Here is a 13086-nt window from a genome sequence, read left to right as displayed (position 1 = left end):
AAAATTGGGTTTGTTTAGTTTGGAAAAGAGAAGACTGAGGGAGGACATGACAACAGTTTTCAAATACGTAAAAGGTTGTTACAAGGAGTAAGGAGAAAAATGTTTTTCTTAACCTCTGAGGATAGGACAAGAAGCAATGGGCTTAAAGCAAGAGAGGTTTAGGTTGGACATTAGGAAAAACTGTCAGGGTGGCTAAGCACTGGAATAAATTGCCTGGGGAGGTTGTGGAATCTCCTTCATTGGAGATTTTTAAGAACAGGTTGGACAAACATCTTTCAGGAATGGTCTAGATAATATTTAGTCCTGCCATGAGACAGGGGACTGGACTAGATGACCTCTCAAGGTCCCTTCCAGTCCTATGATTCTAAATCTGGAAGATTCACTGTTCACAGATCCTCCTATCCCTTCCTTGGGGAGAAGGATCAGCAGCGGCCATAGGGAGAAGTGAGGAATTGTCTCTTGCCCCTCATTTAAATGCAGCCACCCCTGTGGTAGAACACAGCAGTCATTTGATAGCATAGTACAACACAAGACAAAAAGAGTAAACAAATTAAATATGCAGTTGATATTGGAGGGGGAATTTCAAGAAGTCAAACACAGCTGGCAGGTTTGAAAGTAGCTACTAGGGTTAACACTCCAGATTTTGTCAAAGGTGCCTTTGGAATATCAATGACCACATGTGGTCAGAACTTCATCCAAAAGATGGTACCTCCAGAAAGCCAATGCTTCTTAACATTGCAAGGGGCATCAGGTCAGGAATGACTCAAGGGGGGGATATTGACACCTTCTGTTTCACCAGCACAACTTCCTGCAGTACACCTGGAAGTTCTTTGGAGATCAGCCATCCAAGAACTTACCTAAGCCTATGCTCACTTCCCATGTGAAACCTAATGGAATCAGAACACAGAGTGATGTGGCTGTGGGACATATTATTAGTAGTATTGCAGTAGCACCTGTGAGGCTTGAGAGGGCTAGAACCTGGGTTTGCTAGTCTCTTGGCAACTGGTGCATCCAAGCCACCCATTGATAACTCTGGCAGTGCAGTGATTGACAGGTTGTGAGCTTTGTGGGCCCAAGAACTATAGGATGGGCTATCCATAAAGGACCTGACTGGCAGTGCTCCTGGAGTCCTTGATTGGTCCAGGTGTACTACTTAAACCTGGTGGGGACACCAGAAAGTTGTCTGTGCAACTAGGTGGATTCCCAGCCAGCTGCTGTGACAGACCCTGCTCCTTTGCCTTGTTTCTGGTTCCTGGCCTTTGGTTCCAGCTCTGGCTCTGGTTTCTGGGTTCTGGTTCTGACCCTCAGCTCTGGTTCTTGTCCCCTGGTTCCAGCTCCACCCACTCAATCTGACTGCTCATACTATGGCTGTGATAGTGCCCCAAAAAGGAGTAGTGCCCCATTGTGCTAGGCCCTGTTCACACAGGAAGACATGATCTCCTCCCCAATATCTCACAGTCTAATTCACGAGGCAACAAATGATTGTAACAAACAGTATGGGTTATGAAGAAGATGAGGGTGGCAACGGTAAGAATAGGCACAGGGGCTAGCTATGAATAGGACCTCATGGTTCTGGGTTCTCAGACATTTAAAACATTGTACATGATATATGCTTAAATAAATATATCAACAATTCCCACCAGGCCTTTATGTAGCCATTGGCATTTGGTAGCTGACTGTGAGCATGAGCAAATAGGCAGGGTTGAAAGGTGACAACTGCTTGATGTCAGTGGATTAATGACTGGATGCAATAGCAGATTCTCCTCTCTCTCCTGCCGATGTAACTCAAGAATAACTGCCCTAAAGTCACCATATGGGTTACTTTCATTAGTGCACAAAGGCTAAAAGGCACACGCAGTTTTAAAAGAAAGACCATCTAGATTCCAAACCGGATAACGGAAACCATGAAAAACATTGCTGCTTTGCATGATGTCCTATGGCATTTTATTATGGGAATTTCACCTTCGATGTGAAATTCACACAGGTGTACAGGGCCTTGCACAATCCCTCTGCACTAAGGACAAGGTATTATCATGACAAGTGCAGGGGGAGCTACATCAGAAGTAGCTACAGGGTTTGGGGGGAGGGATTGGTCTCTGCATTGCACATAACAGAGGAGGTCTCTGTACTGGCTCTGCTGCAAAGATGCAGAAGGAGGGGTTAGTAACTTGCCAGAGGAAGGTTCATAAGAGACATAAGTACAGCAGGCCAAGCTCTGCTCCTACTTAAACCAGTGTAAATTTGGAGTCAAGTATCAGAGGGGTAGCCGTGTTAGTCTGGATCTGTAAAAGCAGCAAAGAATCCTGTGACACCTTATAGACTAACAGACGTTTTGGAGCATGAGCTTTCGTGGGTGAATACCCACTTCGTCAGATGCATGTAGTGTGTACATGCATCTGAGGAAGTGGGTATTCACCCACGAAAGCTCATGCTCCAAAACGTCTGTTAATCTATAAGGTGCCACAGGATTCTTTGCTGCTTTTGTAAATTTGGAGTTGTTCTACTGATGGCAATGGAGTGATTGAGGATTCACACTGCTATCAGTGGGGGTAGTAGTTGGTCAATTGGCTCTTTGTAGGTGTGGCATGAGGGGCTGTGGTCACTTATCCAGTTCACAGCCTGGAGTAGCAGCTGCATTTCAGCTCCCTTCGCTGGCTAAGGGTTGACAGGGTAGTCTTCACCATCCCCAGCGTCTCTCCTACACTTCATAGGCTTTATGTGGCTAAAGTCAATTTCTCATTAAATGCTTTAATGTGTTTTATGAGTCTGGACAATAATCTTGTAAATGAGTTTCCAAAACCAATAATAACTGACTGTAGCAAGGATATATACACTGAGGTACTTAGTACAGTACAGTATGTGCCACCTCATTCAATCAAAATGCCGACTTACACAAGACCATCGACATGTATTATGCATTGATTCCCCAGTTTCACCAAAATCCTGTTTCATGGTGTCTCCTGGAGTGTATGGCTGAATGGGATTGGGCTGCACTGCCATTCCATAGGAAAGTAATCTTTTCACTAATAGCAATGACATAACATGCTGCCACTATATGGATTCCTCATGCTATGAAGTGACAAAATAATCCCTTCAGTGGCTCATCATTGTCCATTTACCCCACACATAACAGAGCCTGAGCTACAACGACAGCATTTGCAAAGGGAGTAGCACGGCTGGAATAGTCTGCCACTCGCACTCAGGCTGAGTAGTACCAGGAAATGAATGGGACCGGTAGCACAGTAAGCTGCTATTCAAAGTGAGAAAGGATGGCAGAATTTGGATCATAGTTCTTCAGTCAGAACAGAGCCAGTGCTACGCATAAGCAGACGAAGCAATTGCTTAGGGCCACAAGCAGTTCAAGAACCACCCCCCAATTAATTATTAGTATGTGTTGCATGTGTGTGTGTGTGTGTGTGTGAAATATTCCTGCTTAGGGCCCCCAGTGGGCTAGCACTGGCACTGGCAGAAACCACGGCCACACTAAATAAACAAACCCTGCCCTGGTGCTGACTGGCTAAGAGACAAAAAATTATCCTGAATGCCCAAGAAAAAAATATTAAAGAAACAAAACTATACGTTATAATCTATCATTCTTTAATACTGGATTCAAAGCTACGTTGCCACTCGTCACATCTACAGTGCAAATACTGTGGAGGGGGGGAGCGGATGATGTTTCTTATCAGTTGTTCACTCCTAAATGGCTGAAAGTGATTGATGTGAACCTGATATTAGCCATTCCAAACTAATAGCACCAGGTTGATGTATAATAGCGCTATGCTTTGTCAGATTCGCTTGTCGCATGGCAAGCACCTGACTTAATGTGACTTCAGATGAAAAATGAAGGTAGTGGAATAGTCATTGGTTATAGAACCTTTCACCTCTAGTTCACTTGTTCCCATCCAAACCAGGCTGTTAGTGACAGAGACTTGTTACCACCTGGTGTCTCTTCCTCGTGAAATGAGAGGGCTATCTCAGTCCAGTTCCTAGTAGACAGATCTCCACATTACAAAAACCAGCATCACAATCAGACCCCCTTAGTGACAGCCTAAGCAGAGAGGCTAAGGACTGCATGGACATGAGATTCTCTCCCCTTGAGTTGGTGTCTCCAAGCCAGAAGTGATTTGAATGGGTCACTGTGGGGAACCTCACACTGCTGCTGCCCCACCAGTTCAGTAGCTAACGATAAGCGTTTGCTTCCCAGCTCTGTTCACCTGGCATCTTTCATAAACATTAACTGCACTTTAAAAAGGAAAGGAAAAATCATGTAGGTGACAGAGCAATGACTGCCCCCAATGGTCTAATAGATTATGACAGGAGATGTGATATGAGATCACTGTGGCATTGTCATTGCAAAATTCACTGATGTCGATAGTCGTGTTAGGAAAATACTTTTGAACAAACTGAGGTTTGGAATTGTGGCTTCCAGGGGATTTTCTATGCTGCCTTTTGACATGTTATGACATTTGCACAAAGTGAGGTACAGTAGAATCAGCATGTAATTGACACTCAATTTAATCATAAGTGTAAGTTCTGTCTCATTTTATTTCTGTTAACCTTATGGAAAAAGAAATTCTTTCCCCTCTTGGGGCTATTCGCTCAGAACAGCCTCATGATCTACTCTGCAGTCAGAATGTGCAGCCAGATTCTGAAGTGACACTCCTCATTGACTGCCAATTGAGCACTAAGGCCAACACAAGTTCAGGGTGAAAAATGGCACTTCAAATAGTCCTTCAGAGATGGCAGATTATGGCCCAGGTGTTTTGTCAGTCATTTAGAAGAGAGTCTCTACCATTACAGGACAAATGTCCTAAACTGGATGCCTAACCTTTGGTTCCTGAATCCACATTCAGGCTTGTGATTAAAAGCAGCCTCATGTTCAGAGGAGCTGAGCCCTCCAGTTCCCACTGATTTCCCACCTACCTGGCTCTCATCATTGTAGCCTACACTTCTCTGTATGTTGCTTTTCCTACTATGCCCTTTGGTGTGTAAATGACACTTATTTGACGCACTCACTGCCTCAATGCATTTACATTCCCTTACTACTTGCACTTGTTTCCTGAACACACTATGTCTGATGTTTTAGAGGGGTAGTTGTGTTAGTCTGTATCAGCAAAAACAACAAGGAGTCCTTGTGGCACCTTAGAGACTAACGAGTTTACAGCTGGTCTGAATTTGGTGCTCATAATTCTGCTCAGTTTGGCCACAGATACTGGTTCACATGGGACATCAGAGGAGACTTTGCAGTGCTGGCTTTGGGAAAGATGAGAGGAACTTCGCTAGTGCAGGTAAAGACAAAGGGAAGCAAGCTCTCCAGGGCCGCTATGTTCCCCACCCCATGCAGGTGGGAGAGAGGGGGAATGGCATGGGGAGGGAGTAGCTGTGCTGGTGAATGCACATGGCACTGTGTATAGACCTTGCGCAGTTTACTCTCTCCCTCCAGCAGTGAGTGGATCCAGAGGGAGAGCAGTCACAGGTCCCCTCCCCGGCTGCTCCTGAGGCAACGTAACAGCATGCTGCTCCTTATTCTGGACTTGTGGCAAAGCCGTGACTGACCCCTATATCTAATGCAGCCAGTGTTTTCTGAAACAGCTGCTACGAAATGACATTGTAAAGGAGATGCAGAGAGTACAAAATAGCCACATCTAATAAATTGTAGCCTTCCATCAGAAACAGACTTTCCACACAAAGCCTCCAGACAGCAGGCCTTCAACTACTATACAAATGTCCAGGATTCACAGGTACATTAGGGGTGCTGGAAATGCCTTATTCTGAGCAGGACAATATAACTTTACAATGTTTGGTTTCCTAAATCTCTTCCCCCATAATATGTGGCTTCAGAGTGAGGTGACAGCTGCATCAGTTTTCCAGAAAAGTCTGCTCCTGCATGGATTGTGCACTGCAAACTCCCACTAGCATGGTGTGTAAAGAAGGCAGGGTTATGGTCTTCCTGAGGAATGAGTGATTTGGGGGTCATAACTGTGGACGCTATAGCATTCTTCTCACAATTGCAGATATGTAACTCCCATGTGTAGACTAGGCCTAAGACAGAGGGGGTGGGGTGTTCCTTAGTCATGCTTGCAGCCTCGGGGACTCTGCAGCATAGTGGGTGTGATCAGAGTCAGTTTGAAAAGAGACAGCTCAAAGCAAGTTGTGTCTTCTTTTTTTTTTTAGGGAGCAGCAGGTTTTGTTTCTCTGTTTTGGGCTTCTTGTCTGTTCTGAATTGTAAGAAATAAAGTAGTGTTACATTGCAACTTTCCGGCAAGAGTATCCTATGTTTTTATTTAATTTCTCTCTTTGTAGGCTGTGAAGCATAACACCTCCCTTAAAACACACAGCATCTGCAAGACCTAGCAATATTAAATCATCAAGCACTCTGCGTGTGTGTGTGCGCGCGCACACCCATGCGCATTGCTTGATGTTTTGGTTTTCAATGCATGGTTTGTTTGGTCTATATCTTCTTTAGATTGTAAGGTGCAGAGACCTTCCTTTTTCTGTTTGTACAGCACTGAGCACATTGCCTGTGCTCAGCAAATAATAAACCAAATCTTTTAAAGAATCACAAATCCAGTCTAGATTTATACTCACTAGGTAGATCTAAAAGTGAGAGAAGTTGGGCCTGATTCTAATCTCAGTTTACCACTATCTAAATCCAGAATAGTTCTGTTAAGGTAATGGCATTACCCTGGAGTTATAGTAGGTAACTAATAGGAACCTGGCCCAATGTGTTGGATTGCTTACAAATTGCCACAAGCTACATACAGAATAGCTTTCTTTCCCAGTCTGAGTGGGGGGTAACTAGTGGGGGGTGGAGCAATTTACCAAGGGAGTGCCAGTGATGGAGAATCCACAGATTTTTAAATCAAGATTGGATGTTTTCATAAAAGATCTGTTGTAGGGATTAGTTTGGGGGAGTTGTACAGCCTGTGTTATACAGGAGGTCAGACTAGATTATCACAACGGTCTTTTCTGGCCTTGGAATCGATGAGAGTTATCTTCTGGCTGAGCACTGAAAAGCCTCATTTTTATTGGTCCTCATCACATCTTTAACAGCAGTTGAATCAAAACCCACCTGACTCCAGCCTTCCATTCTCATACTGCGTTGGGTTTCCAGAGGTGCTGCTGTACTGTGGGAAAGGCTGATTACTGAAGAGGTTGTCACACAGGAGGCTGCGGCAGAGCTTCTTGAGGAAGCGCAGGACATAGCCAATGCTGTTCACCACTGGCAGGCTCAGGAGGTGCTGCTTCCCATCAAACGAAGCAGAAACTGAAAAGCAAGTGAGGACAGTTTAGTGCACTCAACGATGCATGGGAGCAAAACAGTCTGAGAGGTCTTTTTAATGGTGCATGAAAATGGTTCCAGGCAATGTTTGTTTTGGTTGCATAGAATATTTTCCATAGAGAGGAATCTGAACCACAACCCTAGATCCAGATCCAAATTTTGCAGCTGGCCCTGACCTTTGTAATGGACTAACCTCAAGGCTAGTCCTGCCAGGACTTTGACAAAGATCAGATCTGAGGACGAACTTTGTGGTTCAAGTAGTGGAAAGTGGGGGGTGCGCTGGGATTGGGAAGCATTTGAAGAAAATATTTATGTAAAGGAGTTAGGCTGGAAGGAGGTGAAGTCTACAGCCCGAAATTGTGTTGGAAGCCTCACTCAACTTCCTGTCAGAAGGAGGCAAGTGTGTGGTGAGCGAATAAGGAGCTACTTCCTGGATAAGGGCTTCAAGTCTCCTAGATCCAGGAAGTTCATCTGCTGAGATGACTCCAAGAAAAGGGCAAAGGTTCCCACTCTGCTTCCCGGTGGAAGGACTTGTGTTCCTCTGTTTGTTGGATGCTTCTTACTGGGAGTGGGAGATGATGGGCCAGATCCTCTGCTGATGTAAATCAGCATAGCTCCAAGGACTTCAATGGAGCTGTGTCAATTTATATCAGCTGAAGTTCTGACCCAATATCATTTTTTAAGAGTAGAAACAACTATGATGCCATTTGTTCCTAATGGTCACTGCTGTCCCTTTTCTGTTGCTGCTGGGAGGGAAAGAAGAGAAAAAATATCTGAATAAGGTTTTCAGCTTTGGTACTTGAGTTTGATTCTAATCAGAAGACCTGAGTCTAATGAATTGTTCAGTCCTGGCCCATAGGGCAATTCCCTCAGTAATGTTAATGAGAATCATGCTCACACAAGGAGAGAAGAATAAATGAACAGTAGAAACCTCACACTACACTGCACTGCTCACCGCTGATTTGCATGTTTTCAGGAATGAGTTAGAATAATTTGCTGAGTGTATCTGGGTTCTCTCAAGAAAGCTGTAGCTGGAGTTAAAGTGCCCAAAGGGGAAACAAAAGGAGGAGGGAGGAATCATTAAGTGCTGCCCAGCAGGACAGAGATCTAGGTCACAAAGCAGAGGGAAAGTCTCAGTGGTAGGGCAAAGCTGGGATGGTCCTTGCAATGCAGGTTGGACTAGATCCCGAGTGATTTCAGCCTTACTGCTTGCTTGCAGCTCTCTATTTTCAGGAGCTCATTTGAAAATTATTATTTTTATTTTATTCCCTTGTTCCAAAGCAACAACCTAAACCTCCTGCTATATAAAAAGTATTCATGCTAAGCCTTCCGTTCACAGTGATCTCTGCTCTCAGCTGCCCCAGACATGGACGCAAATTCTAGTCTCTATCCTTCATTGGGGTTCCATGGATGTGGCTGAGAGCAGATCTGTCCCATGGATAGTACACAGAGGGCAATCTTGTACCAGTGAAGTCAATGGGTGTTTTACCGAGGAGTAGTATTTGACCCACCCATAATGCATATAGCTTAAGCAAATGGATAATGCTGTGTGTCACTGTACAATTAAATTTAATACACAGTCTGTGTTAGTCCAATCCTTTTGTTTCCCCTGTATTGCTTCTTTTCCCACTGTTTGATTAAAAAAACCCTCTTGAACCAGGAAAAAAAAGTGAGAAGACAAAGGGAAACTAATTTAAAAATGAGATAGGAAATTGAAGTTCTTTTGATATTTGATTTTTACTGACTGCTTTGTTGGGCCAAACAAATGACATTTTCAAACACACGATGTGTTCTGTCAATAACAAGAACTAGCTTCCAAGCTAGTTCTACAAGAACTGTAATCACTTAATAGCATTCCAAAAACAGATACTGTTGTATCTTGCGCCAATATACTGTATACCTGAGGCCTAATTCTAATCTCAAATCTGTACAATTCTATCGACTTCAGTAGAGTTACTCCTAACTTCTCTGGGTGGAAATGAGGCTGGGCTGATGATTTGAATAACGCTGATATGATCTTGAGATTTAAAAGAAAGGTTATGATGTTATAGCACTTTCAGATTTATTGCAAAGCCTTTTTTCAATGTTTTACCTGACACCATCTCGCCTCCATAGCCCTGCTTGACAAGTGAGAAGACAGTCTTTTGCTGATGTGCGCAGTCAATGCATGCCTGAACTGCCTGCTGTAGGACCATGGAAGGTCTTTCAGGGCCAAAGTGATCTGGAAGCTGTTGCGCTTTTTTCCTGTCAAGGTATGGCCCCATGTTTGCCTGTTTGTTGACGTAAATGCAGACTGTAGACACAAAATCCCAACACAGTCGTTAAAAGATATTCACATCACAACCAACCCTGTTTTCTGGTTTTGTATATTTCATGATATTTAATTAAGATTCCTTTCCAGTGTGAAATATCATGATGCGCAGTGACACAAATTACTAAATGCTGATGGTTTTACGCCCATTGGATGAGTAAAGCAAGTAGAAATTGGCCCTGTATTATATTTGGATAAGTGATAGCAAGTCACTTGCAATTAAGGAAGTTACTGAAAAAACTGCTGAGTCGTGTGATACTAAAAATGTTATGCTGTGCAAAATTCGATCTCTGTGCCTGCTCACAGAGACTGTCATAGACTCTTGAGCTCAAACGCCACGTGCTTCTTCCTGATTGTGTCATATGAAAAGTTTCTCACTTAGAGTGAAATTAAGCCTGGAGTTTAGAAGCCCCACAGGAAGGCCCTCTGCACCATTTAAGATCTGCAGTGGGGCTGTGTATGGGAAAGAGGGTGTGGGCCAGCTAGCAATATGATCTGTACACCTCAGGCGGTCATGCATGCAAGCCTCAGAAAGGCGGTTGCTAGGGGCGATTTCTGGGCAGAGTAGGGGCACGACTAGGCCCTGGGGTTGTGTACACAAACTGCTATCCTGCAACAGGCACTGTGAGATTTACATGTTGAGCCTTTCCGAAGCAGAAGTGAAGCGAACTGCTGACTGTGCTGCCTCCAAGCTCCTCAGGAACCATCATACCCTGCAAAGGCAGAATAGTTCACTCCACACACTCGGCTGCTACCATCCCAAGCCCTCAGAGAAGCGAGGGCAAAAGTTTGCCCCTATATTGAAAATGTTTAGAATAGAGAAGTAGAGAATATGGATAACAGTAATTGGATGGGTAGCTGCCCAATAGAGGGCACTGCTGGGACTAAAACTGTATGTAGGCAGCAGCACATTGAACCGTTCTGCAGCACCGTTTTGTAAAATGTATAACGGAGTTAGGGGGCCCAGCTATACCAAGATAATCCTTGTTAACACCTGGCTAGCAGGAGCCTTGTTTAAGCATGCGGGAGGTTATCTCAGTTTCAGGGTGACTATACATGAGCTCGTGGTGAGTAAGACAAGGCCTGGGTAAGTCTGAAGTAAGATATATTATAATAGCTGACTGAGTGTGCTAGAGCTGTCATCTTCCAGGCAATATAACATCATCCTCTGACAGAAATCGGATATGTGACAACAAATATCAAACATAGCGGAGGACTTGGTGACAGCTGTGTAATGTTGGAAGTAACGTACAGTTTGCATCACCATAATGAAAATCTAGTTCTAATGTCACAGTGCACTCTAACGGTTATGATATAGCCACTCATATTGAACAACAGGAAGGACTCCAGCAATAAATCCTGGGCAAATATGAATATAATAGCAATAATACTTAACACTACATAGTGCTTTATATCTTCAAAGTTCTGTACGTAGAAAGATGCAATATAGTTAAAAATATAAGCAGCATGTATGAGCTGTGGAGAGCTCTTAGGCTGTAGATTTACTAACCAAATACAACATAAGATATAATACAGTGGTCCCCAAACTTTTCAGGGTCGTGCCCCCCCCTTACCCCTGTCCATGCCCCCTCTGGAGCTGGGGCTGGGAGCAGGGCTGTGGCTTCTGGGGTGGAGGGAGAGTGCAGACAGGGATAATGGGGCTGTGGCCAGGGCTGAGGCTGGAGGTGGGGCCAGGGCTAGGAATGGAGACCTGGCCAGGAGCTGAGGCTGGGGGCGGGGCCGGTAGTGGGGCCGGGGCCAGGTGTGGAGCTGTGGCCAGGCCCTGATTGGGGGCTGAGGCTGGGGGCAGGGCCAGGGCCAGGGCCAGGATCTGGGGCCCCAGCTGGGGGCAGAGCCAGATCTGGGAGGAGAGCAGGACTGGGTGGCACTCCCCCCCACATGGGGGCTGGCCTGGGCCTTGCTTTACCCCCCCAAACATTCATCCACTATTGGGGAACCTCTGAAAGAATAAGGTGCCCCAACTACTCCTGTTCTTTTTTCTGATAGAATAGAATATCAAGACTTGATTCCTATCTGTGTTTGTGTTTCTGAATTTGGCTCTGGAATCTGTTTAATTTGCCTAAAACCGGATTTGGTCATTTGCAGCACCCCATTCTTGGTCATAAGGATGAATAAGAAGGATTTGGTGGAAGGAGGCCTCTCCTGGATAACATTTAGTCTTCTGACATTTAAGAAACTTAGAGGGATTTTTTCAAAAGGGCATAAATGATTTAGGATAGGGGTTCTCAAACTGGGGATCGGGACCCCTCAAGAGGTCATGAGGTACTATATCAGGGGTCGTGAGCTGTGAGCCTCCACCCCAAACCCCACTTTGCATCCAGCATTTATAATGGTGTTAAATATATTTAAAAGTGTTTTTAATTTATAAGGGGGTCGCACACAGAGGCTTGCGATGTGAAAGAGGTCACCAGTACAAAAGTTTGAGAACCACTGATTTAGGAGCTCAAGTTTCATGAACTCTGTTTACAGCAATGTCACAGACTTGAAGAAGTCACTTCACCGTTGTGCCTCTCCTTACCCTTCTGTAAATTAGGAATAGCAAAATCTATCTCACCAAGGTATTGTGAAGCTCTGTTATTTAATATATGTAAAGCACTTTGTGATCCAGAATGTAAGGAACTAAATAAATGCAAAATATTATATTCTTATTAGAATGCTACCAAAAAAGAAGTGAGGTTTTTCCTTTGCATGCCTGAGCTAAGGAGGATTTTTGGTTTCGTTTATATCTAACATCATCAAATCTTTTTCTGTATCAAAGTCTTAGGAGAAATCCACCCTCCTCCAAATTATGGCCTGCTTCTCCTCTCACTTACATGACTTAAATAGTTACTTCTGATAACTCCAATGTCAGTGGGAAGAGAATCAGGCCCGTATTTTCCATAAATCATTAAACCTTGTCAGACAGAAAGGGCCAGACCCTCAGCTGGTATAAATCAGCGTAAGGGAGGTTGATGGACCAATACTGGTTTACACCAGTTGAGAATCTGACTCAGAGTCCTTAGATCACATTCCTCCCTCTCCAAGAAATGTAAGTTTCTTCTTTTCCCAAAATTAAATTAACAGGTGCCTTAGGTTCACACTACACCACTGATTCTGGTTATTGCTTCATCAATGCCGGTGCATCTCTGATATTAGAAATGCAAGTGCATGGGAGAGGTTGATATATTTATTCATGGGGAATAGGTTTGAGATCTGTTCCAAACCTGGATTAAAAACACAGAAGCGGGACGTCTATACATGTGCCTGAGTCTCCACTTCTCTGTACCTTGCATAGGTATTCACATCTATTCAAAATGTGCATAAAATGCTACAAAATCAGAATGATACTGTTTACCTGAACTTTGCACAGGGGGAAATGACAATACAAGGTGCAGGGCAAAGGAGAATCAGGCCCACTGACTCTCTTAGCCAACCCTCAAACTACTCAGTCAAAATGTAAACCTAGGTGCTGGAGCTAGGGGTGCCTCACCCC

The 13086-nt window shown here is 44.3% G+C and overlaps 1 protein-coding gene across 2 annotated transcripts in view; it reads right to left on the bottom strand.

Moving 5' to 3' along the window:
* Positions 1 to 13086, bottom strand: part of SCML4 (Scm polycomb group protein like 4) — a 106176-nt gene that overhangs the window by 31405 nt on the left and 61685 nt on the right. For both annotated transcript variants that reach the window (XM_050951408.1, XM_050951409.1), the window contains exons 4-5: positions 9375 to 9575; positions 7073 to 7267 (exon numbers count right to left, since the gene is read on the bottom strand). In XM_050951408.1, coding sequence (XP_050807365.1) covers positions 7073 to 7267; positions 9375 to 9575 — 396 coding nt within the window. The remainder of the gene's footprint in view (positions 1 to 7072; positions 7268 to 9374; positions 9576 to 13086) is intronic.

The sequence above is a fragment of the Gopherus flavomarginatus genome, chromosome 4, assembly GCF_025201925.1.
Source record: "Gopherus flavomarginatus isolate rGopFla2 chromosome 4, rGopFla2.mat.asm, whole genome shotgun sequence".
NCBI lineage: Eukaryota > Metazoa > Chordata > Testudines > Testudinidae > Gopherus > Gopherus flavomarginatus.
This window is presented reverse-complemented; position numbering and strand designations above follow the sequence as displayed.